Source organism: Lepidochelys olivacea, assembly GCF_965140295.1.
Source record: "Lepidochelys olivacea isolate rLepOli2 genome assembly, chromosome: 14".
Classification (NCBI taxonomy): domain Eukaryota; kingdom Metazoa; phylum Chordata; order Testudines; family Cheloniidae; genus Lepidochelys; species Lepidochelys olivacea.
The window spans coordinates 6,179,679-6,205,391 of record NC_140424.1 but is presented as its reverse complement, the minus strand read 5'-3'; the positions used below and the strand labels follow the sequence as shown (position 1 = coordinate 6,205,391).

Below are 25,713 nucleotides of genomic sequence, written 5' to 3'. Positions count from 1 at the left end.
AGTAAAGCCCAAGGACATATACCATTTATAGTTACATATTAATGAACAGGTTACTGATAACGTTAGTTGAATTTATTTACCTTTGTGTTTTTAAGCCCCCTACAGAACCTTCAACTCATCCGCTTCCTATGTGAAAAAATGTGATAGGACAAAGGCCCAATTCTTCTCTCATTTAAGCCAGTTTTACACTTATATAATTCCACTGATTTACAGGCACTATGAAACATCCACCTTAAAAGGGGTAATAACTACATAAAGTGCAAGGCAGTGGAGAATCAGGCATTATATCATCACATACCTTTGGGCACCAACCTATCATAGTTATTTAGTAACAACTTGTTTCCCTAATGTTACGTATCCCTTCAAATAAATCCCAAGTTGGCACTGACAGAAGGTTATCACGCAAAGACGGGTTTAGTGAACTACATGAAATGCATTTGCTGGTCATAGTCCAATTCCTAAGTGTCCGCATCACAAATCACATCACCATAATTGGAAAGCTTTTTGGAAGTCTCAATAAGGTGGACAAGGATTAAATGGACCAGGGTGAATTAACTCCCTTCTCTCAAGTTATGTCTACACAGCACACTCCTTGCGGTGGCATGTAAAGTATATACACTGCATGCCCCCTAGCACGGGTATAAATAGCAGCATAGACATTGAGGTACTGCTTACGCACGTCAAAACACACTTGAACCCTGTGGGTATGCACCCGGGCATGTACCCTACAGCCGTTCTGCAAGCACTGCATTCCTCCCCCACCCCCATAGGAGGTGATCCTTCTAGAATAAAATTTCGGCGCACTGGCCAGGCAATGTGGAGAAACTTGAGTTGTTGCTGCCTTTGCTGTACGTGTTCTGTGGCTTGAGGACCTCAGCCCTTGGGGGTGTCTGTCCAGCACTTTTCATGGGAACTAAATAAATAGCAAAAGATAAAAATATGTAAAAATTGAAAATTCACTTTAGGACATGAAGGTATGAACTTTCCAGCTACTAGAAATAATGGCTGAATGCATTACAGGTAGACACATATCATCTATACAACCCCATTGTCATGGCCCTAAGTGACTTAGGAGACTACGTTCAATTGAAGATGAACAAGATTGATGCTCTTAAGTCATTTTGGCGCTTTTGAATATTTTATCCATTATTCCTTATACTTAGCATAGCAGAAAAACAGATACATTGTAAAGGCATGAGCATTAGCAATCCAGCCATCTTTATTTCAACAGCACTTTCTATTGGGAAAAACAAAAATAATTGCTAATTGTTTTACAAATACATCAAAATGATAAAAGAAAAATAAACATGTACAAAATTAAACAACATAAATGCCCAAGAAAGCATATGACTAATATCACAATATACATTTAAAGAATGCTAACAATGTTTAAATAAAAATTATCCTGTTATGAAAGAATATAGCACATATCATATAGATAAACTACATGCAACTGTACAGTATATTTTAAATAAGGATTTCTCATGATAATGTGAGCAAAATCTGAGTTATTAGAACACCAATACAAAAATAAATCCTTATAATACTACTAAAGCAATTTTATCTTCAAAGTTTTGTAGACACTTTAACTAATTGATCCTCACAACATCCCTGTAAGGTAGATAAGTATTACTATATCCGTTTTATAGACAGGGGAACTAAGTTACTTGTCCAAGGTCACCCAGCATCATCAGGGTCAGACCTGGAGCAAGAATCCACAACTACCTGGCTTCCTGTTATACTGTCATCTGAGGTTTGTATTACCTCTCTATTATGTACAATTTGAGTTCAGTTTATTATTTATAGTACTAAAATACCAACAAAAGCCACTGAGCGCAAATGTAACATTTTAGTTCTAAAGTTTTAAGCTGATATCAATTGTCTTTCACTGTATTTCAATATATTTGATCTTCCATATAATTTCCTCTGTTTTTGAGATCTATTAGGCACCACATATCTAGTGGTCTTAATGGGGCAAATTCTGCTCTCACTTATATCTGTAAATTCAGAGTAACCATCAATGGGGTTACTGCAGTGTAGATGAGAACAATTCTAGGCACATTTCTCCTAGATTCCAATAAAGCCTTTGATATGGATCATGAAAAAGTTAGTGACAAACCTATTAGAAAATCAAACCCTATTTGAAAAGTCAGAACAATGTTACTTGACTATTATGATAGAATACTAAACTCTTTGAATGGCTATAGATCAACAGAGGAATTATAGATGAAAGAGAAGAGAATCAAATTGGAAAGAGGCATCAGGTATAACAAAGGGTCCTAACCTGGCAAACACAGTATTGCCATACATCAGAAGAAAGAGCAAACTGTACATTAATAATATAGATGACACCATGTTGGAGTAATTCTGAACACACTGAAAGGCAGAAGTGACCTAATTGACATGAGTTTAGAGACTGGGCAAAATGAGGCCAGATGGAGCACTCTACAATTTGGGGCACTTCATCCTGAAGAATAATATTCATAGAATCATAGAATATCAGGGTTGAAAGGGACCTCAGGAGGTCATCTATCCAACCACCTGCTCAAAGCAGGACCAATCCCCAATTTTTGCCTCTGATCCCTAAATGGCCCCCTCAAGGATTGAACTCACAACCCTGGGTTTAGCAGGCCAATGCTCAAACCACTGAGCTATCCCTCCCCCCTGTTTAATATTGTAAAACTCTAGGGAGCAGGAAGGTCAAGATTAGCATGTATAAATTTGTAGAGAAGGATTAGGGAATTTAACCTGTACAGTCTGGAAAAAATTTGGTTCTGGGAATAAGACAAATGTCGTACCTGCCCAAAGGCAGGAGGATGGAGGATTTCCCTAAGTCTATTATCTATGATCTTTTGGAGAAAGAAAAGGTTCAATATTATATTTAAGTTTTCAATCCTTTTGGCCAGTTGTGTTTTTCTGAAGCTATTATGTCTGCTGCTGGCCACGGATACGTATTGAATGTGCCACTGTGTGAGAGTTAACTAGATTTATTATCTTTCAAAATGTATTTGAATGCGAAAAAAGTGAAACAATGCTACATCAGATTTCTCATATTAACCAAATAAGACTGCAAAAACTACCCAATGCTTATCGAAAAGTAAAGTTCGTCTATAGAACAGGTTTCCTTGAAGATGATAAAAAGCAAAAAAATAATAGTATGTTGGCAAGATATAAGGCATAAGCATTACCTTGGATTCATATAACGAATGTGTAGTGTGGGTTATTACTCATTCACGGAGGATCTGATGCGAGGGGCATGATCTAAAGTTCGCTGGAGTCAATGGAAAGGCTCCTATTATGTACATTGATTTAATAGGTTTTTGGATGAGATCCTAAGAGTGTAAGCAATGGGATATGATGTCAGTAGATATGAAGTCCGAAGTAGGGGGGTATCATGTAGTGATAAAGAAAATTCCAGAGTAAAACAGATATGTAGAATAAATGGGATAAAGACAGCACATCAACACAAGCTCTGGGTAATTATTATGCTCAGCCTCATCTTTGTTATAAAATACAGAGAAACTTTCTTATTACATTGAACAAACTTCTGCTCTGTCACTGCAATCCAATCGATTGATTTAAGTCAGTGGCAAGCTTTTTGGGTAGGGACTCTCATTCACTATACAGTGGTACAGCACCCAGGACAATGGGGCATCAGTCTCGAGATGCTACTGCAATATACGTGTTAAATAAATACACTACAACAATAGCAATAGTATTGCATCAGTGTAACAGAGCAGAATTTGGCCCAGTCAGTGCCTTAAAACAATTCAGCGGACAATCATTCTATTTCAATATAAACTGAGTTACATTACTGCACATTTCAGTGCAAGACGGTTCCACGATATATGGCTTATTAAAGTGGACAGATTGACTGTGTACCAGCTCCTGAAAGGTAATGTGCCCTCTCCCTTCCCACTCAGCAGAGGGATCGCACCTCCACGCAGGATATCAAGGTCTAAGTGGGATTCACAGGCTCAAGTGCAATATGTAAGAAAACAAGATCCACATCATTCCATGCAATCCTAGATGTACAGAGAAAGAAGCAAAAACTGTACACATATAGGGCTCATTCCTGCCCCCACTGGGTCAATTATAAGACTTGCATTGAAATAAATGGGAGCCTACACAGGCAGAATTAAGCAATCAATTTTACATTAATTATTGCCCAATGGTACACAAATGTTTGCCTTAGAGCATAGTTTTCTGAGTTCTGAACATTTTAGAAAGGAAGATGATAGGAATTTTCTAATCTTAAGGTAAACATATGTAACTGATATGTTTTATGTGTCATGTGTCTTCAGATATACCGAATATTTGCACAGTGCATTTCAATTAATACATTCTACAATGCAATCAATTGTTCAAAAACCTGAAATTTTGATTCTAAAAAGCTCAGATTAAATAGCCAATTAGATGAATTGATTCTTTCAATTTTTAAATCAAAGATTTTTTCTTTGGAACACACACAGGATTAATACTTACTCTCAGATCTGAGGATGCTGAACCACACATGGGCTCTCTTATTATTTCTTCGACAGAGAACAATTTTGCCAGATAACAAACAAAAGTTTTCTTAGTGACAAGACAATATCTGCTTTTGGAGTTTACCCTTTTTGATTTATGATGAGACAAAATGAGCATGATAGAAATAAGAAAGCACTCTCAGTGAACTGGACATGGTATTGTATTGCCTCATTACTATTGCAACAAAGATAGATTAGAAAGCATTGGTGCACAAGCCTGTAAATTCATGGTCACAAAAAATGAACACACCTAAAGAAATGCCTTTTAAACGTGTGTTAGAACACGTGTTCAACAAAACAGATTGTTTTAACAAAGAATAGAACTAGAAATGCTCACATTTATGCAAATTCCATAAAGATATATTCATTTGGTGGTCACGCTTTTACAAATATAGACTCAAAGGAACCTATCCAGCTTTGCAAACCACATTTAAACTTACAAGTGCATGCATTATACATTTTTACGCAACCTACAAAGGTAACTTGATTAGAGTTACACTTGCCAATTTGCATTAAAAAGGTTCATAATGGTTAACCACGTGCCATATTATACTAATGTGTAAATATTTTTCTGTTGAGTGGATCCCAAGCTAAGTTTATTATATAATTTAGGGCCCTATTTAGCGATGAATGTTGAATTTCCTTTCCCCCCTCTTTTAAAAAAGCAAAAAGGGCCTCTGGCCTCTTCCAAGCAAGTTTGTGAGGTGACAGCTGTGTCCCTCATCAGTATGCTATAGATCATGTGCCTACTGATCAGCCAGGGAGGTGCTAGCCCAGAAGAGGGCAGAGAACAAGGGAAAAAGCAGAGATTAGTTAAAACACACACACAGGTTACACATTCTGAAGCAGCATAGGACTGGAGGAACATTATGATGAGAAGAGACTAACGAGTATGGTCATCTGGATACTAAAGTCCATATATGGCACAAAGAGGAGGAGTTTAAAACTGAGATACAGCAAATAAACTCAAGAATCGAGGTGATGGAGCAGGATCCGTTATGGAGGCACTGTGGTATCATACTGATTATTTTGGATAAGGAGAGTTGACCTGAGATATACCATACCAAACAGGAGCATCAGGATTTTGATCAGCAGGATCCAATGGGAATTTAAAGTCAGCATATAAGTTAACTGAATTTTAGGTATCGATATTTGGTATCATATAAACAATTTAGGCTGAACTAACCAGCATCATATTCCATGATGAACCCTGGAATCAGGCAGTTAAGTGAGTTGTCTGTATAGCAATCTAGTCTACATGGAATTTTATGTAGAGGAAGTGACGATAAAGCTTACCAGAACACTATCGGGCAGTTAAAGCTCAAAATTGACTTCTTTAAACATCCACCTTATATCTACATGCTTACTCCAACTCAGACAAGTCACTGACTTCTGGCATTGCTATATCTTCTGTGCTGACTTCTATTTTTGTGACTCTTTTCTAGTGGTGCTGCCCTGGTTCTGTGGACCCCTGCCTTTGCTGGAAGCTCCCTCTTGAAAGATAAGCAAGGCAGAAGTTTGATCCTGGAGTTGAGCAATTATATACTGATATCACACACTGAATAGCTGAACAAGCTCAAGGTTGGAGTTTCTAGAAGCATAGACCACAGATTGACCAAAACAAACAGGAAATTATAAAGGACTAAATTGTCATTTACAATTATCACTTCAAAATAGGACAGAGTAAGGCGAGTGGATCAGAAATTTTAAAAAACAGACCAATTATATGCAAGCAATAAGAGTCCTCACAAATAAAGGCACTCCCACAGTTGCATAACATTGATGGATAAGTCCAGGCAGGGGAAATATGCTTGAAGTTTACAATTATTATTTTTGTTTTTCAAGTCAGATATTTTTCTCAATCTCAACTGCTTTCTTAGCACTCAGCACACATTACAAGAAACAAAAAAAGACAAAAGTGAACTGTATAGTGTACATCTATTGAATCTGACAGTATTTAAAGAGCTCAAAAAATGACTCTGTCTTCCTGTGTTCTTTCCCACCAAAGTGTGCTGTTTAAGGTTCCAAAACTATTATCTTCCTCTTCTTGTTCTTTAGCAAGCTCCACAAAAACCTAAAACGGACGAAAATGGCATCAACAGTGTATTCAGTGTAAGAGCATTCAGACTGCAAGGATTGGAGTGCTTACCAATCAAATAAAATTCATGGAAACGAATTACAAAAGTGGGACCTATTGCACTAGTATCTGAATAGGTATACTGACCCTTCAGAATGGAGAGTTAAGATTTCTTTGTTACTATAACACAACAGAAGAAGAAGTAGCCTGTACCAGATGCAAGTTGCAGAGTATCCAGTGTCAGCAATAATAAATCCATGGATTTATCCAGTTTGCGCAGGCAAATGACACGGAATTTATTTAATCAAAAGTTAGTAATTCCTAACGACAGGGATTTGCTTTGTTCCAATCGTTGTAGTTTCCATGCCTTTTGTTTTTGACTCTTACTTACACTCTTATTTTGAAAGTCAATGGGATTTATGTTCTTAAATGTTTATCTCATTTTTGGAAATGGCACTTCAGCTCTTACTTGGCACTTTTGAAAATTTTACCCTATAAAACTATAATCCACAGATATTTTTTTTTTTTACAATTATGAAATAAAATTTGCTTCCTATACCTGTTCCAGGGTTGCTTGAGAAAAGCTGTACTCCTCGATATTAAAGGCATGTTTGGCTGTTAAAAGGATTAAAAGAATGCACATTTAAGAACAATTAATCATCAAATGCCTCAAAAGGACTTTATTTAAATCTGTATTATTAAATGATTCAAATATCTATTGTTAAATTCACTAAAAATACAGAGGAGTTTTACAATTAGATGGCCCAGCTCAGTGCAATGCCATGTTAGAGCAACTGGTTCAGGTCTTAGGTTGCAGTCTCCCTCTCTCCAGAGTGGGAGGGGATTGGAACAGAGACTGGAAGGTGGCATCCACACAGTCGTAGAAATTAGACGTGGAAAAGAATCACTGACAGTGTCATCCATCCAGCAGTACCAAAAAACCCACGACACTATGTCTTGCGTAACGGACTCTAGCTGCATCTTTACTGAACTGGTTTAACACTATACCTTGGAATATATTTATCAACATTCAATCTGTTGATCCTCAGTCCTTATGGCCTATTTTCTTTGAAAGCCTTAAAGGTGTCTGGGTACCCTCGTATCCAGTCACAATCCTCTCCAAGACCTTCCTCTCATGTACGGAGTCAGGCTCGCCCTCTGAAGGTGTCTTGGGGCTGCATGAGGAGCAGCAAGGTCTTATTCCACAGGTAAAAACTGTTATGGGTTTAGCTTCAACTCCCAAGCCCTAACCTCTGTGATAACAGGCTACAACCACCATAAACTTTCTCCATTCCCACTGAGAAACCCAGTGACCCCTCCTAGCCATAACCTGATATCCCTGCAAAAAGAAAAAAAAAGGGGGGGGAGAGAAGGGATAAGCTCCAGGCATTTTGAACTGATATGCTAATACAACGTAGTTCTCAGACTCCTAGGGATGATGTTTAAATTATCTGTACAGCGCCAGGGCTGTGAGAGTAGATATTCAGACAAACACAAAAAGGGTTTCTTTCAAAAGGAATATATAATCTGAGTTCAATATTGCAATGACTCACAAAACTGTGTGCATTTGGTGGTTGGCATATGGGAAAGACAAGATTACAGTGATATAAAACTTTTGGGGTCTGATCAACACCACTGACTTTACATATTCAGAGATGTTAAGGTGAGAAAGGACTATTATGTTAATCTACTCTGAACTGCATAACACAGGCTATAAAACGCCATCTGGCCATTGATTTACCACAGCATCTCTTTAAGAAATGCATCCAATTTGACTTCAAAGATTAAACAATGAAAAATCTACCACATCTCTTGGCAATCTGTTCCAGTGGACAATTACCCTTACAGTTAAACATTAGCATCTTATATCCAGTTTGATTTTTTTTAAGTTCAACTTTCAGTCATTGAAGCTTGTTGTGTTCTTTGTCTGCTGGATTAAAGAACACTCTAGAATTAAATATATTCGTCCACTGTAGGTACTTATAGACTGAGATGGGAACTGAACCAGGTCCTTGTTGCATTCACATCTGTTTAGTTCTTTTTACCTTGAATTGTGTACATAGGTTAAGAGTAAAGCAGGGTTATAGAAGTTAATGGGTTATGAGGAAATAAAGTTAAAAGGGCAGGAGTCATGGAATGGAGGTTAGCATTAAAAAGCTAACTGAACCAAGTGGATTTTGAGGAAAGATGTGAAGAAGAGTAACGGTACATGGTACACAGGATCAAGGAGAATATTTCAGGCTGCACAATAGGCAAAATGATTTCTATTTACCTCGTTTGCTTGGCAAATACTTGGCCTTACCTTCTTCCAGTTTAGAAAAAGACTGAGAGAGCGACTGTACATCTTCCTTAGGAATTTTATATGCCAAAATGGAGGCAAAACTGAAAAAAACCCATAAAATACAGTGTGAGATTTTCCCAGGCCAAAATTGCTGAAAGCAAAAGGAAAGAAAAAAGTTTCACATGACTAAGCGTAAGTTCATTTTCTCAAGGAGGAGGCAAAGCACTGCAAGCTAATCATATAGTGACACAGGGACATAGGAATTGCCATTGTGGATCAGATTATTTGGTCCACTAACCTGACAAAGGCCAGAACCAGACGCACCAGCCAGGACTCCTTTCAAGACACCATCAAAATTCTGTGTCACCCCCCTTTGGCACTCGAGACAGAATCATCTGCACTGTCCTCACTTATCAGGTATTCTCTCTGGTGGACAGTTCAAAAATCTCCCAACCACCTGGTTTAGTCCATTTAAAAAGGGAAACTCCAAGGTCACATCCTAAGAATTAAGAGGCTGACAGGGTCACCTGGCAAGTGTTTGTTACATCCCAAATTTCTTGGACCGGGGCAGGGGTAAAGATCCAGAATGGAAAAATCTGTCACCAGATGATCTCCTTTCTGAGATTGACCTCTCCACCAAATACTGCCCCACCTGAAAAAAAGTCTTTGGGTATTTCTAGGATAGGCTTTTCCTGGGTCCTTGTGAACAGTAAACAAATTAGAAGAAGATATTACTGTTAAGAGTGTGCATTTATCCACTGACAGAAATTCAAGTAATTTAGTGTTTCAATAAATTTATGACAGGTTTCAGAGTAGCATCCGTGTTAGTCTGTATTCACAAAAAGAAAAGGAGTACTTGTGGCACCTTAGAGACTAACCAATTTATTTGAGCATAAGCTTTCATGAGCTAATGCTCAAATAAATTGGTTAGTCTCTAAGGTGCCACAAGTATTCCTTTTCTTTTTGCGAATAAATTTATGGAAGAACTCTTGATGACAGGACAAAAGGGATGTGGACCAAGCACTCCTAGAAGAGGCTGAAGGCAGCTCAGACATTTGCAGGACTATAGGTACCATCCATATTTCTTGGAGTGGGAAAGAGGTCACTCTCAGCAAGGAAATTACCAGGTCACAACTGTTACAAAAGCATAATTTTGGTCTTGCTATCAATAAAGGTATTTTTCTTTGCTAGCTTTCACGACATGTTCTCTTTTGTAGGCTTATTTTCGTACATATTTTATTTAAAATGTGGATAACATGATATCACTAATTACTTATTCATAACACACTGACAAAAATGAAGCATGCATTAATACAAATATATATTTTTCCTTGTAAGGACTGTATTTAATAACTTTTATTTCATCGCTCTATTTAATAACTTTTTACCTTTCCTGATGATTTGCATTTGGGAAGATGTGCAAAATCTGCCTGTGAAGAAACGCCACCTGTTGTACGCCTGCTGTTTCTTTTAATTTAATTTCCAAGAAATAGCCTCTGCCAAATTTGCTCTTTAGATGCTGAACTGAACCAATACACCTACAGATCGTTGAGACAAATATAGAGATAAATATATAGCAGAGCTGTTTTCAATCGTTTCTTTTTAGGAATTAGATTATTTTATGACAGGTTTCAGAGTAGCAGCCGTGTTAGTCTGTATCCGCAAAAAGAACAGGAGGACTTGTGGCACCTTAGAGACTAACAGATTTATTTGAGCGTAAGCTTTCGTGAGCTACAGCTCACTTCATCGGATGCATGATTTTATGAGAGGCTTGAGATGAATACAAATGTGGCTGTACTTTTTGAATGCTATAAATGTGTTCAAGCTGAGACACACCATGTTTCTCTTATGCAAAAGTTCCAAATATCCCTGGATGACTAAAGTCCTCAATACCTTAACTGTCCAGACACCAGGATTGCAACTCTATCACACACAGCTTCAGCCTCTTCCATATAATGAGTGGTCAGAATAGCTGCTCTCTGTTTGCTTTTAAATGCTGCTCGAATTGCCCTCCTGAAAATGAATGAAAAATAATAACTACAGCTACAAATTACCTTTAACATGACATGTCGTATGTTGGGGAAATAATACTTTAGTTATAATTAACACAAACTCCTCAGCCACATGATCAGCTTTTTTCATTCTAGGGCAAAGAAAAGCAAATGTATATATTTCTTTCAGTTATTCTCAATTAAAATATATTAATGTCAGTATTTTGCAGGGCTTTGGACGCCCACTAGTCTCTTAATCCCAACAGCCTTATTATTAAAAGAAAACGCTAATTTAAAATGCAAAGTCAATACTGGGAAGGCACACAGAAGCAGTTACTGATCCTGTATTAAATCTTGCCTATGCTGGCCTCTGGCAGGAAATTTCACGATTTGGGGAGAAAGGAGGAAACATTTCTTTGGTGGGTTATTTTTCTTTAAAATGATGAAAGAAGCTACTCAGAAGTTTGGATTGTCAGAGTAAGTTCTAGGAGAGATGGGTTAGCAGGAAAAGAGCAGTTGCAATGATCAAATGTGCATGATAAATTATTTTATCACATGGTTCTGCAATTTGTCAGCTGGCTCTCGAATTCATCCCCTGGACATTACTATGACAAGCATGGTATATCCTGTATCAAAAACACAAAATGGTTTGCTACTTGGCTTCCAGAGGCACTGCCTCTTTCTCCAGCCTTTGTTACCACACTGGTGACAAGCAGAGGAACTCAAACTGGAGCTCCTTTGGTTTAACCTTGTAGCTTCGCATTACCCAAGAGAGTCCCACAACTCTTAAAAGAACTCTCCTTCCCATCACATTACAAAACCTACCTAGTTTCTTAGGCATCTGGGGAGGGACAGCTGTAGGAAGAGGATGAATTTGAGGAGCTCGGTTTATTATTCCTCAATGGGCCAATATTATGGAGGAGTCTATTCTTTCTGTCCTTTGTATTCTAATTATGTTATTATTGTATTCTAATTATGAATTTTAAGTTGCTGTGAAAGCACTGAGTTGCGAATGTATGCTTTTGATTGTTATAAATCAAACGAAAGATTTAGCTTCAAAGGCAAATAAGCTATTAATCTGCAAATGATTTGAAGACAACATGCAGAGGCAAGCAGTTTATACAAAGCTAGATTCTTGGCAGTGCACAGAGGTAGCCTTCCTTAATGTTAACAGCAAGTTATTCACATGACTGGAAAGAAGAATAAATACATGATTTGGCTATACTAATCTATGGCATGTTACCACTGTGACCTTTGGAGTAAGAATATTACTATCATATTATCCTACAATGTAGACTTTTTTTAAAAAAAGTGTGGCATAATGTTACACTCACCACATGTGCTGTTTGGCTTTAGGATCCATACCAGTAGATGGTTCATCTAGCAACGTAATCTGGGGATTACCCAGCATACTTAGCGCAAAACATAACTGACATGAAAGAAGGAAGGTTAAATATGATTACACAATAGGCCTCATGTTATGAAAATACTGAATTCAACTTCTTTTAAAACCTTCTTCATACCTTGCGTTTAATTCCAACCACTAATTTCTTTGTTGTTTTCTGTAGATGGTTTTTCAACTCAAGGGCACTTGCAATGCTGCAAAACACCCAATGCACAATATCTGTCTCATCAATCACTGAGAACATTGTTTAAGAAAGCAGATAGATTATTAATCCTCAAAATATGCTTTGTCATTTCTCTTAGTACAATTGTTAAATAACTGGTTACTCTGCTAATTACAAAAATTATTCTAATGTTTTTTAAAAAAATCCTTATAAAAGTTTTTACATTGCTACATCTTATGCCTCTCACTTAGAAATCACTGAGTAAGCTGGATGTTTTCAAGGTGAAATAAAGATGTATATAAAAATCAAAGGCATTACATATTGTTGGGTTTGTCCCTTCCAAACCATAGTCACCTCTTGCTCAAAACTGCTAAAAGCAGTCTACTATAGTCAGACAAAAACAGAGCACAAGAAACCTATGACATCTATTGTAGACTATTAACCTATTAGAACCCAGCTAAAATATGAGTGCAAGCAAAAAATGCTGAAATTCATTTTTACCGTTTTACAACTTCTTCCACATCAGTTTTACTCATTCCTTTGACAGATCCATATATTTCAAAATGCTCCTGCAACGTAATATCTGGCCAAAGTGGATTTACTTGAGGACAATATCCCACAAATTTAGCAGAATGATCCTCACTATTCAATCCTAAAGAATAGTCTCCCATCAGCACCTATGGAAAAGACAGGCCTTACTCAACAGTATTTTCATAGGCTTTGCTTGTCTCTATAAAGACCAAAAACTATTTAGAGATGCTGGTGACCAAAATGGTAAGAAAACAATAAACAAAAAATAGATAGCCCAATTCCTTTTCTATTAGTTCGCAGCGACATACTGCACCTGGCCAGCAGTTGGTTCAACGTCTCCCACCAGCATGTTAATCAGTGTGCTTTTTCCAGCTCCATTTGGTCCTAGCAATCCAAGTATTTCTCCTGAATAAAATAAATACATAAATGACAGACAGAGTGTTACCCATGCATTCCAGGAACAAAATATAGTACTTCAATGGTAACTAATTTAACGCCAACCTTTTTTTACGCAAAAAGAGACGTGTTTAGTTGCCACTTTCTTTATTTTTCTCCCAAGAAGAAAATCCTTCCTTTCATCATATTCTTTATGCAGACTGCTGACCAGAATTGCTGGTTTCTAAAAAACAGAAGATAATATAATAACTGAATTATTTTTTAAAATATAAATGACAAAAGCACTCGCGCCAATGGACAAACTGAAAGTTTATCGCAATAAAATATGGGGTTTTTTTTTTACATTTACCGAGGTTAGACAGAGAGATTTAGATATTCCTGTCTTCTTAGTAAATCATTACATTTCTGCTTCACCATGGCTACACTTAGGCACAAGCAGGGGTTATCACCATTATCTCCACTCAGAGTCCCTGTTTTTCACTTCTAAGTCCTCATTGTCTCTATATGCTGCAAAACCATTTTAAGGGTCCGATTCTGCACCTGATCCCTATGCAGACAACAACTCTTAGGAAGCAGCAGCAGAATTATGCTCAAAATTGCTGTCAGAGCTGCTCATATGCAATACACAGCACATCTCCTCCTCCTCAAGGCTTGATCTCAGTGGCATGATGCACCTAACTCCTACTAGCCCGAAGTGTGAGTACCCATTAGCTTGGAATCTAAAAGTACCAACCCAACCAGACACAGAGCTGTTCTTAGGGCAAGAATTCTAGGTTTTTCCATGGGTAAGAGGTGGTAAACCAAATAAATAGACACAAACAAGGAAGGCACTGGAAACAAAAGAAAATAAGTACTGACGTCAACTCACGTGAAAAAAATAGAATCCTATTTGCTCATCTGAATCTTTTTAATACAAAATAATTCAAAGTAGTAACTAATTCAGAAGACAAAAACAATATCTAGTTCTAATATTTCCAATTAAGCATTAATTTATTATTTCAGAGCTGGCATATGTTGATTTCTTGATAGCAATTTTATCTGATCTCACCCTGTCCCCTGTGATTCAATCATAATTACACAATTACCTCGTCAGAGCTCTGGCAGCTTGTCTTTTCTTTAACCCACAACCTCTCTGCCTTTACGTCTTCATCCTCATTCTCATTATGTGGATCATCTTGAAATTTCCATGTTTTGATCTTTGTAGTAGTTCTAAAGAGAGGAACAAATATTAATTTCTGTTCAGTCGTCTTTAAACAGATAAAGCTTCCAGGGATTTCACTGGAGAGCTGCCTGATTATGGACAGAAAGATCAAGTCCTTTGTGTTTGTTAGGCAATAAACTCATGCAATTAGCCATATGTGAATGGGGAGAAAAAAAACCAGTGGAAAACAAGTCTTTAAAAAAATAAAATTCAGTTGTCACTTAAAAAGAACTGCGATCAAAGGGAATAAGCCAAAAAACTGCACTAAAGTAAGGCTACTGCTAGGTCACGCCATAGAAAATCAGGTCATTTAAACGTAAACAAAGCCCTTTCCTGTTGATTCTTAGCTACAGAAACCGGTGAATATTAAAATTATTTCACAACGGTTACACTGGTCTTACTGTTATAAAGAATGAGGTAAATCTCCAAAGCCGTTTATGATGAAATAGCTGTACAATTTCTATTAGCCTCTAGGAACAGTGTGCAGATAGATGCCACAGCCCATAGTCAAAATTTTCCCACTACAGCCCCAATCCTGTTAACACATATGAGCAGGTATTTGACCAGTTACAAGGGTTTTACTCCTGGGGAAATTCTGCGCCAAAAAGTTAAAAATTCTGCAACAGAAAATTAAAATTCTGCACACAGTATTTTCAAATTCTGCATATTTTATTTGTTAATATAACACCATATAATCACACCAGTTTCAATTATTTTTGGTCATTTATTTCAAAATACTTGTCAGCAAGTATGTCTGTAACAATACAGATGACAAAAAAGATTCAGAAAATATTTGACGACAAATAGATTTCTTACTAGCCATATTAATACAGAACTCTGAGTAATTATTCATTTAAACTACAATACAGAACCATATTTCCCACACCTCCCTACCCGCAGAAGCAGTGAAAAAGCTGGAGGGAGTGAGGGGTAATGGAGGAGCTGAGGGAGAGGGAAATAATTGCTGGGAAGATGTCTGGGTGTGAACTTGGAGGGTTGTTTGGTATGGGTGGGAAAAGTATGGAAGAGGGTTTTTTTGGCAGGGGAGGGGAGGGGAGGGACTGTTAGGGAGCTTCCCCCATGCAGACCCTGGCTGACCCCTAGCCTCTCCCATTCAGTCAGGCACATGTGTCCCTTCACCCCACTCAGACACCCACTCCCCCCATCTGCATGTGTCCTTGCACCCCCTGTCCACGTGTCCCTCCACCTCCACTCAGTCACCCACTTCCCCCATCCCCACGTGGCCCTGCACCTCCTCCCCATATGTCTCTGTGCCCCCACTCAGCCACCTGCCAGCCCCATGTGGCCCTGCACCTCCACTCCCATTCAGCCCCTGTCCCAGGCTGTCCTCCCCCACCAGCCCTTATGAGCCCCTATCTGTGACCCCCACCCCCAGCAGCCCCACATTGTCTGTCTCCCCATTGCCTCTGTCTCCCGACCTGGCCTACAGGCACTGTGAAGAAGGCTCTGCAGGCTCTTTCTCCTCCCTAGCTGACTGGCAGAGGCTGCTGTGTTCTATTGCCACAGCACCCTCTGGTGGGCATAAGGTAGAATTGCCAAAACTTTTCAGTAGAAGCTGTTTCTGTGCAAAAATATTAAAAATATGCACGGCTCATTAATTATGTGCACGCACAGTGGCTCAGAATTCCCCCAGAGGTAAGGTTTGCAAGATCAGGGCCCTTGTCTGCATAATGACAGAACTCTGAAATTGTCCAAATATTGGTCTTCCTTCAATATTTTAAGAGATAGGTATATCTTCTGCCTGGATAATTAATTTGCATATTGTACTTGCTTTTATATAGTTGATGAATACAATTTAAACTTAGATCAAAGTGTAAGGATTGTCAAAGCCATAATTTATTGGTGTTTAAAGACACAGTCCAGGTGCTCTTTTTCTTGTAAAGTATTATACCTTGCATAATATGTATCACCACTTGATTGTTAAAACTATGTACCAATGCAAATCGGCGACATTTATGCAGATTTTTATGCACGATTTCTGAATACTATTCATGCTGGTTAAATGAAAACGTAAATGTTGAAGTGTCAAACAGTGTAAGGCAATAAACACATTTCATTAATGCCAGTTTAAAATTTTGAATTAGATCTGTTTCAGAGGGCATATCTATTGTTTTGTAATATAAATATTTGCATTAAAGCTTGGTAATATGTTCTTCCCAGTCGTAATTCTGAAAATCCTTTAAAAATAACGGTCAAGTAAGTAACAAGTGTTTGCATATAGGACTAGATCCTCAGAAAAGCAGCCATTCAACCAAAGGGCTACTCTAAGTTGTCATAGCAGCCACTCCAGCTCCTCTTCCCTCTCACCTCTGGCATATCCAATATGCCCAAAGAATCCTCAGCTACCTACCTACAAAAGGGACTTAAGAGCCCAGGATCTGGCCCACACATTCTAGTGCCACCATTGTCAGTTATAGTAAGCCAGCAATTATAAATTTTCTACTTCAATAGTACGTGAATAGCTTCAGTTACAAGCTCTTACATTTAAAAGCCAGAACACTTCTATATACTATAATATTTTGCACTGGTATAATGCATAAAACATTGCCATATTTTGTCTCCATTTAGTGGATAATGTCTGATAACATCTGTTAGTGATCCATGATGTCTAGAAAACCAAGCATTTTTCCCTAAACATAATACTTATTTCAGTTAATGCTCCCTTCCTGTAATTTTTACCTGTAGGACTTTCTAACTGTAGGTCTGACTGTGCAATGGCAGTCAGAAAAGCTAAGAGAATGCGAGGAACCATCAGGAAAGGGATAGATAATAGAACAGAAAATATCGTAATGCCACAACATAAATCCATGGTATGCTCACACCTTGAATACTGCATGCAGTTCTGGTCACTCATCTCAAAAAAGATATATTGGAATTGGAGAAAAGTCAGGCAACAAAAATGATTAGGGGTATGGAACAGCTTCTGTACTAGGAAAAATTAAAAAGACTGCAAATGTTCACCTTAGAAAAAAGAGACAAGGTGGGAAACCATTAAGGTCTATAAAATCACGAACGGTGCGGAAAAAACGAGTAGGGAAGTGTTATTTACCTCGTCACATAACACAAGAACGAGAGGTCACTTGATTAAATTAACAGGCAGCAAATTTAAAACAAACATAAGGAAGCACATCTTCACACAGTGCAGTGGAACTCATTGCCATGGGATGCTGTGAGGGCCAAAAGTATAATTACATTAAAAAAAGAATGAGAAATTCACATTGAATAGGTCCATTGATGGTTATTAGCCAAGATAGTCTGAGATCCAACCCCTGTCTGTAAATCTTCAACTCCCAAAAGCTGGGACTGGACAACAGGGGATGGATCACTCAGAGTTGCCCTGTTTTGTTCATTCCCTCTGAAGCATTGGGCACTGGCCACTGTGAGATGACAGAATACTGGGCTAGATGGACTGTTGGTCTGACCAAGTATGGCTGCTCTTTCAATTTTACAGAGTTAACCTGAGTTGGACACACAAATGTTATGAGGGAATGATCCTTCTATTAGTCGTTCTAGCAGAAAAGCATTATCTAAATTATGTCAGAGACATACGTATTGATATAAGGATGATCGCCAGTACAGAACAAGCAATGTCTGCACTGTTTTAAAACATCAGGATAATGCAATAGGACATATTACTCCAGTGACAAAAGGATTTTTGTTTTATCTTTGGTGGGCCTTCTGCTGCACATTAGCTACTCCCAGTTAGTGCTACCAATACTATCTTAAGATGGCTTTTTCAATACAGAAGAAGAAGAGATCCTATTAAGCAACACAGACCTGAAAAATGGGTCCTCTCTTATCGATTTACCTCCATTTTTCACTTCAAGATATCGCAGGAGGAACAGCCACACTACACACTGCAAATAAGGCTAAAACAGACAGAAAAACAGTTACAGTTAATCAAAACATTTCTAGCCCCTTGAGGCCAAAACAGTTGTCCATGGGATGAGTTCTATGAAATGTTGATTCCCTCGCAGCAGGAAGGTGTTCATGACAGACTCCAAGGCAGTGAAATCACGTCACTAATTAATTCCATTGGAAGTCAGATGGGTATATTTCCAAAAACTGTTTCATATGGCATAAGTGCTCTGTGTTGTTATAATTAGAATATATTTCCAGTTTTGTATAAAATATAAATGAGTTATTTAAGAGTGAAATATGTTTTAAATCAGTACTTTTTAATTAATATTTCTGAAATGGTTTTCTGAAGTTTGGCCCACAAAACAGAACAGAGAGGAGAGGAATACGTTATTTTAAGTAAACTGGATATGTCAACTTTCTCTTTTAAAGAATCCACTCAAATCTGTCGTAGGCCAGACCCTTTGTTACTATGTGAAGGCTGTAACTTGGACTCAGTTAAATGAGCCGGTATGTCTCAGTCCAGTTCCTAGCAGACAAGAGACTATATCACAAAAACAACATCTCAGCTGGGCACTCGTTGGCAGACTCAATAGGGAGGCTAATGACCGAACACACAAAGTTTGAACTCTTCCATGATCCCAATCAGCAGTCTTATCTTCCAAGGGTAGGGCTGAGCCACACTGCTGGGGCACTAGGTGTTGAGCTGAGGGAGTGGGGCAGTTTATGCCGCTGTTGCCTATTCTGTAATCATTTTTTGGCTGCAGAGCAGTAGTTAATCCACTATCTGTTATAAGCAAAAATAAAATTCTTGAACACCTTACAACAGGAATGTCTTTAGGAAGTGGCTTTTCATTCAAAGTTAACATTTCCTAACGTATTTGACAAACAACTGGTGCTTACCGCGATAACTGCTACCAAGAGTTTGTCCCAGGGGTCATGGTATTTTTCATTCTTTTGTAGGTGTTTCCATGATACCTGACAACGTGACGAATATTTACACAAAGAACTTTTCATCAAATGCCACATTTTACAACTAAATTTAAATGCAAATTATAATGAATTATTTAAGACATTTTATTTATACACTTTATGAGCCTCATTCAGATTTGCACTGGCTTTACATCAGTGCAATTCCATTGACTTCTGTGGAGTCACTCCTTGTTTACATGGATGTAGAGAGAGATCAGAATCAGGACCAATGTATTTTGTCAATTGCAGGCTCCCAGTAATCAAAACAGCTCAACTCCACAGACAGAGGGACATGGAATTTGCCTTTATGTATTTAACAAATGCTCTGTTTCTTCCAGATTCTGAAAATAAAACATTTAGCTTACAACAAGGGGATAATAAAAGAAACTTTTTCAGCAGTTGGTGCTATTTATAACCCATTAAATGGCCATCAGGCATATTACAGGTCAATGCAGAAGGCAAAACTCCCCATTCACTTTATATATATGTATGTATGTATGTATTCATTCTATTAGCCCATGTACTAGGGCCCTTGAAGTGACTTTCAAAGTTCTCAAGTTAAATTCCTTATAAAAAGGAACCAGCCAACATCCCAACACCCCAAAAGCTTACCTTTATAAAAGTAATCAGGCATCCAATAAGAGGATAGATGGGAATGAAGGCACAGAAGACATAATGAAAAATGGTGGTTACCATGAAATATCTCAGAAAGAATGCTACTTCAGTGACAGCAGTAGAGATCAAAGCAGTCTAAAAAAAAAGAAAAAAAAAGCCATGTATTTTTATCCAAGCCTATCTCACAAACTGACATGGTTATAATATTTAATACAAGTTGTGACAAGTTAGAAAATTGTCTGTATTATTTCTTATGAACATTATGTATGATTCGGTTTCCTTGTTCAATTTTATATTGCTGCCTGACTCAGTGCAGTTAAAACAGGCTCTAATGGGGGGTTGTAAAGGTACCTAGGATGGGTAAAACAATGACACAGATGAGACAGCTTCTCAGGTACCCACTGGGCCTTCAACTGGGGGAAAGAACCTACCTGGCTGGCACCGACCAAATGAGCACGTTTTCCTATTTCAAGGCTAGGGCGGATATGAAAAAAAACACTGAGGGGTTAAAAAGGTTGCCTGGCAGAAAGCGAGGGAAGAAGCGGTCAGCTCAGCTGGAAGCTAACAGGCACACAGTCAGCACGCAGCAAGGCTTGACATACAGACAGACTGACTTGAGACCCAGGGTCTGGGAGCAAGTTATGTGTAACTTGGTGCCCAGAGAGAATGGGGGACACCAACATTGTCATGCCTACGTAGGGGAATGCCAAATATGGGTAAGACAACATGCATATAGGTCTTTGTTATTTTTAAATCCACTTCTCTCAACTGTGTACCATCCGAGCATCTTTGTTTTGAAGAAACTGCTTCTGCATACTATTACTGACCACAGGCTGCCAAAAATAGAACTCTGGCTCAGCTGCACCTACTAGGTAACATGGTTGGCACCCAGAGAAGTGTAATCCAGAGACCCGGTTGGAAAGTGGTTGGCTTGCAGGATCCTACACCAAAGAGAAGTGGAGGCACAGGCTGGCTACCAGAAAGGGGTGCACTCGAGGGACTGGAAGATGTTCTCTGGAAGAACAGCCTGCCCCAAGATTGTGACACAAGTAATCCCTTGTCTTATTCCACACTGAGTATAACTATTCAAAAGCGTGTGTTGCTGTGGCAAGGAACAGAAGCAAAGAAACATGTATATTGCCTCATAGTTAAACCCTTTGTCGTTTACTTAATTTCTCTCCTTTTCAGATGCAAGTTCGAGCAACGTCAAATGGTTTAAATATGAGGGAATTATTTTCCAGAAATGATAACTGAAAAAAAATGTTGATTTGGCTTGAGGGGAAAACATGTTTAAAGTTAACTAAATACAAGAGGCAGACTTACCATTGAAAAAATAAACGACCAAAATTCTTTGGTATTTTGCACTTTTTTAAAGGTGAAAGAGAGCACATAAGTGAACAGAACTACTGATGGTACATAGCCAATAAGGCAAAAGATCTACAAGGGAAAAAAAAAAAGACATTTCTTAGAAAGATTCATCATATACCATGCTGTCAGAGTACTCCGTATACCCAGGGGTACAAAGCTGTTATTGACATTTATTTTGTAAATGCCTGAATACTTTTAGAGTACATTTTCATCTCCAGTTGATCCTCTGTCAGTTAAAAGCTAATTTAATTGTTTTGAGATGCTGTACTCAGCATGATATGTGCTATTAAAACTGTCTGCTAAAAAATGCAAGCAGGGCAGCAAGTCCCATCTCTCAGTTAAATTTAAATCGTTTCTCAAGTGGCACTATCGGGTCTCACATAAACACTAATGATATGCATATTTTGGTAAGCATTGCAAGTTTCATCCTCGATTAATTTCACAAACTTTTACAGAAATTAAAACAAGAGCAGGCATGTTGGAGGGAGGGATGGAACCGCAGTCAAATGATAGCATGCCAAGTACAAAAAGGTCAAAGGAAAACTCAAAGTTTCATAGTTCTCACCTAAGAGAAGAGCTCTGGCTCGAGAAGCATGGACCCTGGAAGGCCTGGGATCCCCAGCCTCAGGGCAGGGGACCCTGGCAGGCTTCCCCAGAACAGGGTACTCTTGTAGCCTCCGCTGTTAAGGAGCCGTAAGTGTGGGAGCTGGGGCTCTCAGCTTGCTGTCTATCTGCCAGGCAGGCTGCTGTGAAGGTGGGAGTTTGGAAACCCCAGTAGCCTAGCAGGTGGGCATGCTAGTAGGAAGCCAGTCAAGTTTCCAACAGAAATCTGCCTGGCAGACTGGGTTCTGTCAGAACTTTGTCAAAACTGAACGGCCTCGATGAAACATTTAGATTTCAGCGATCTGGCAAATTCCAGTGAAATACCATTGGGTGAAATTTTTCCGACCAGCAAACAAAAACGAACACGTCATATTTCTTATATACTTTGATAAAGAACTTTAATGAGAACAGAGTAGTAAATAAAACTAGACTTACAACAGCAAGGAACTTCCAAGTATCGAAATAAACACTATGATGAAATGCAAATAAGCTTCCTATCATCAGAACAAGAATAATGAAAAATAAAGGAAAGTCAATGATGGCTTGTCCACTCCAGTAAGCAGATGGATAAAGACCGGAGATCTTAAGCTGAGTGTAGGCTTTGATCTGTTAGAGGAAATAAAATTACAATAGGTGTCAAAAATGCCACAAATGGCAGTTATGTTAATTCTTATTAATGCTTACACAACTTGGGCCTAATTCTGCTCTCAAATATACAGGCTTTACACTAGTGTCATTCTAGTGTCTTCACTGGAGTTATTCCCAATTTGCAATTTTTAAGTGCCGGGGAGGAGGTCTGTGTATCCACATTTTTCCACAAAAGAACTTGCTAGTTTTGGGAAGAAGGGATAGAAGCAAAACATCCAGTATGAATATGGACTGAGTGCCCTCTATGATCCTACTTTCTTTAGTTTCAGCTAGGCATCCAGCTGGTAGTAGGTTATGAAAAGACTAGAGTGCCCAATTCCATCTCCAAATCTACAGCTAGTTCTTCTATATGCAAAAATCCCCTGTTTCTGCTCACATTCGTATTTGAGTCATATAATTTGTCTCTGCAACTACTTGTTAGTCTTATATAAAATATAACTTTATGTACATTTATTCTTGGGGTAGGTGCATCCAGTAAACAGACACATTTAAATTTATTTGAAAATTGAGGAGTTCTGACACACCACTTGGTTCTGAAGTTGTTGTATACTCTACGAATAATCCCACCATTGCGTCCCAGACAACAGCCATTACCAAGTTATTACTGCATGATTATATCATCCAGTAATGGCCTTAGAAGAAGGTTTTATATTTGTTTACATACTGAAGATTTAAAATGACCCAAACTGCATAGTTCAAATTGAAGATTACCTTATGGTTTTCTGCATTTTCCATGGCAAAATATGGTGGCACCCCCGTTACAATGATTCCTAGTAACATCGCTTGAAAAAAAGCCTCCAGTCTGAAAACTGTGTCATCAGTCTCCTGAAAAATAATTAGACTTCGGCACTGGGAAATCAGAATATACTAGAGACAAAAAACAACTCCTCAAACTTTTTTTTTAAAGTTTCTAAACATGATTTCCTGTGCTCTTGTACCTAGACTCCTAACAATGTCACTTTAGTTGCAACTTATTATAAAAGTCCTGTGCAGATTTTTCTGCACTTTATAAAATAATATGGTCAGAAGAGAAAGAAAATGGCAACTATGAATAGTTGACTACTGTAACCGCCTCTTTGCTATCCTTGATTACTGCAGCCTTGCTCCTCTCAAGTCTATTGAGAATTCTGCTGTTAAGATCATCTTGTTTCTTTAATCATATTATCGCACATTTTGAGTCTCTCTTCTGGCTCCTCGTTCACCTCCCCATCAAATACAAGCTTCTTGAGTGAAAATCCTGGCCCCAATTAAGTCAATGGCATAACTCCCATTAAATTCAACAGGACTAGAATATCACGCTTTGTCTTTATCTTTAAGGCCCTTCAAAACTGAGATCCACCCTACCCAGGTGATCTAGTAACGCACCAAAACATTGACCTCCACCTTCGTTCCGCCAACATTCCCAGCCTTACTGCCCATCAGCTCAACCCTATACAACTGTGTGCTTATACATGGGAAAAACTCTGATAAAATTCTACCTTATCCTGTTCCAGAACCCTCCTTATGACTCACCTCTACCACAGTCTAATCAAAGCTAGGTGGGTGACAAGCTCTGATCACTCCTCTTGCCCTCTCCTCTCCCTTTCCCACTCCTTTTCTTGCTACCTCCAACCACCAGTTAAAAATGCCCAAACCTACAGTACAACAAAGGTGTGCTAGTTCATCACCATACTAATTTGAGTTTGTGTCATATTTCAACCCCCTACTCATACTCTGTTTGTGTCCTTAGATTTGGAAACATCTCTTTTCTATGTTTGTAGAGTGCCCTGGATTGGGGCCCTCGGGCATCACTATAATATAAATATTTACTATGTATAATTATCTTTAAAAAAATCTGAATATGATTTTTTAAATTCAAAGCTGTACTGCTTAATGTGCAATATTTAATTACCTTAGAAGCTTTAAATGGTGAAAAAGATAGTAATAAAATCGGCTTGAATTAAATGGCCACGCTTAGAAATGTATTGAATCGTTCTGACTTATAGCTACATTTTGTCACATGCTCCAATACAGGGCTAGCCTCAAGAAGTGCCTAAATAGTCAAAGCCACAAAACTGCATGCACAACTGTGATTTTGCTACCGTTTCCTTTGTAATTAGGCAATTTTAAGCCCATGATACTTCCTGATTTGAACTCCACCTACTTGAATGAATGGGTTACTCCAGATTTGAATATTCTCAGTCACATTTAAGTTGCGGAGAAACAGGTTGCTAATGATGTTCATCAAAACAGGCAGAGAGTGCACCATAGTGCTGTTGAATACAGCTGTAAAAATGGAGCTCTACAAAGAAAAATATTTTCCATGTTAAATTTGCAACATGAAGGTTAGCACTGAAGGTTATGGTTAGAAGAAACCCTTTGTACAATATAGAACTTACTAAAAAGTATAAAGAAAAGGAGGACTTGTGGCATCTTAGAGACTAACCAATTTATCTGAGCATAAGCTTTCGTGAGCTACAGCTCACTTCATCGGATGCTGTAGCTCACGAAAGCTTATGCTCAAATAAATTGGTTAGTCTCTAAGGTGCCACAAGTCCTCCTTTTCTTTTTGCGAATACAGACTAACACGGCTGCTACTCTGAAACCTAAAAAGTATAGTAATGCAGTACAAATATTCACAATCTAAAGGGCAGAAACGTAACCAAATTAATTCCAATGAAAATAACTTTATGAAAATGTGCCCTTTAGCTACAAGGTTGGTTGTTATCTAACTTTAATACTTGTTTGCACTGCTGTTGCAGCAGGGTTGGGTCCCATGGTCTTTGAGAGACAAGGGGGGTGAGGTAATATCTTTTAGTGGACCAGCTTCTGCTGGTGAGAGAGACGAGCTTTCGAGCTACACCGAGCTTTTCCTCAGACCACTCTTGTGACATATGGGGGCAGATATTCAACTGGTATAAACAGTTATAGTTCCACTGAAGTCAGAGCTATAACAATTTACACTAGCTGAGGAATTTGATGTTAACTTTACCAAGAAATGGGAACAAAAGGCAGGACCTTCGTGTTGCAAATTGTTTCCTCTTAGTAACATGAGGTACAATCCATGTTTCTTCAAAC

The 25,713-nt window shown here is 38.3% G+C and overlaps 1 protein-coding gene across 1 annotated transcript in view; it reads right to left on the bottom strand.

The window, feature by feature from the left end:
- Positions 1–1,188: 1,188 nt before the first annotated feature.
- ABCA5 (ATP binding cassette subfamily A member 5) overlaps positions 1,189–25,713 on the bottom strand; it is a 60,114-nt gene continuing 35,589 nt past the window's right edge. Inside the window, exons 23-40 of the mRNA XM_084648276.1 lie at positions 24,800–24,937; positions 23,368–23,481; positions 22,444–22,614; positions 21,361–21,474; positions 20,035–20,172; positions 19,354–19,428; positions 18,370–18,461; positions 14,456–14,579; positions 13,476–13,593; positions 13,288–13,379; positions 12,945–13,120; positions 12,399–12,474; positions 12,210–12,304; positions 10,778–10,897; positions 10,273–10,422; positions 8,906–8,985; positions 7,163–7,218; positions 1,189–6,600 (exon numbers count right to left, since the gene is read on the bottom strand). Of these exons, the coding sequence (XP_084504402.1) occupies positions 6,493–6,600; positions 7,163–7,218; positions 8,906–8,985; positions 10,273–10,422; positions 10,778–10,897; positions 12,210–12,304; positions 12,399–12,474; positions 12,945–13,120; positions 13,288–13,379; positions 13,476–13,593; positions 14,456–14,579; positions 18,370–18,461; positions 19,354–19,428; positions 20,035–20,172; positions 21,361–21,474; positions 22,444–22,614; positions 23,368–23,481; positions 24,800–24,937 (2,037 nt within the window). The 3' untranslated portion in view covers positions 1,189–6,492. The remainder of the gene's footprint in view (positions 6,601–7,162; positions 7,219–8,905; positions 8,986–10,272; positions 10,423–10,777; positions 10,898–12,209; positions 12,305–12,398; positions 12,475–12,944; positions 13,121–13,287; positions 13,380–13,475; positions 13,594–14,455; positions 14,580–18,369; positions 18,462–19,353; positions 19,429–20,034; positions 20,173–21,360; positions 21,475–22,443; positions 22,615–23,367; positions 23,482–24,799; positions 24,938–25,713) is intronic.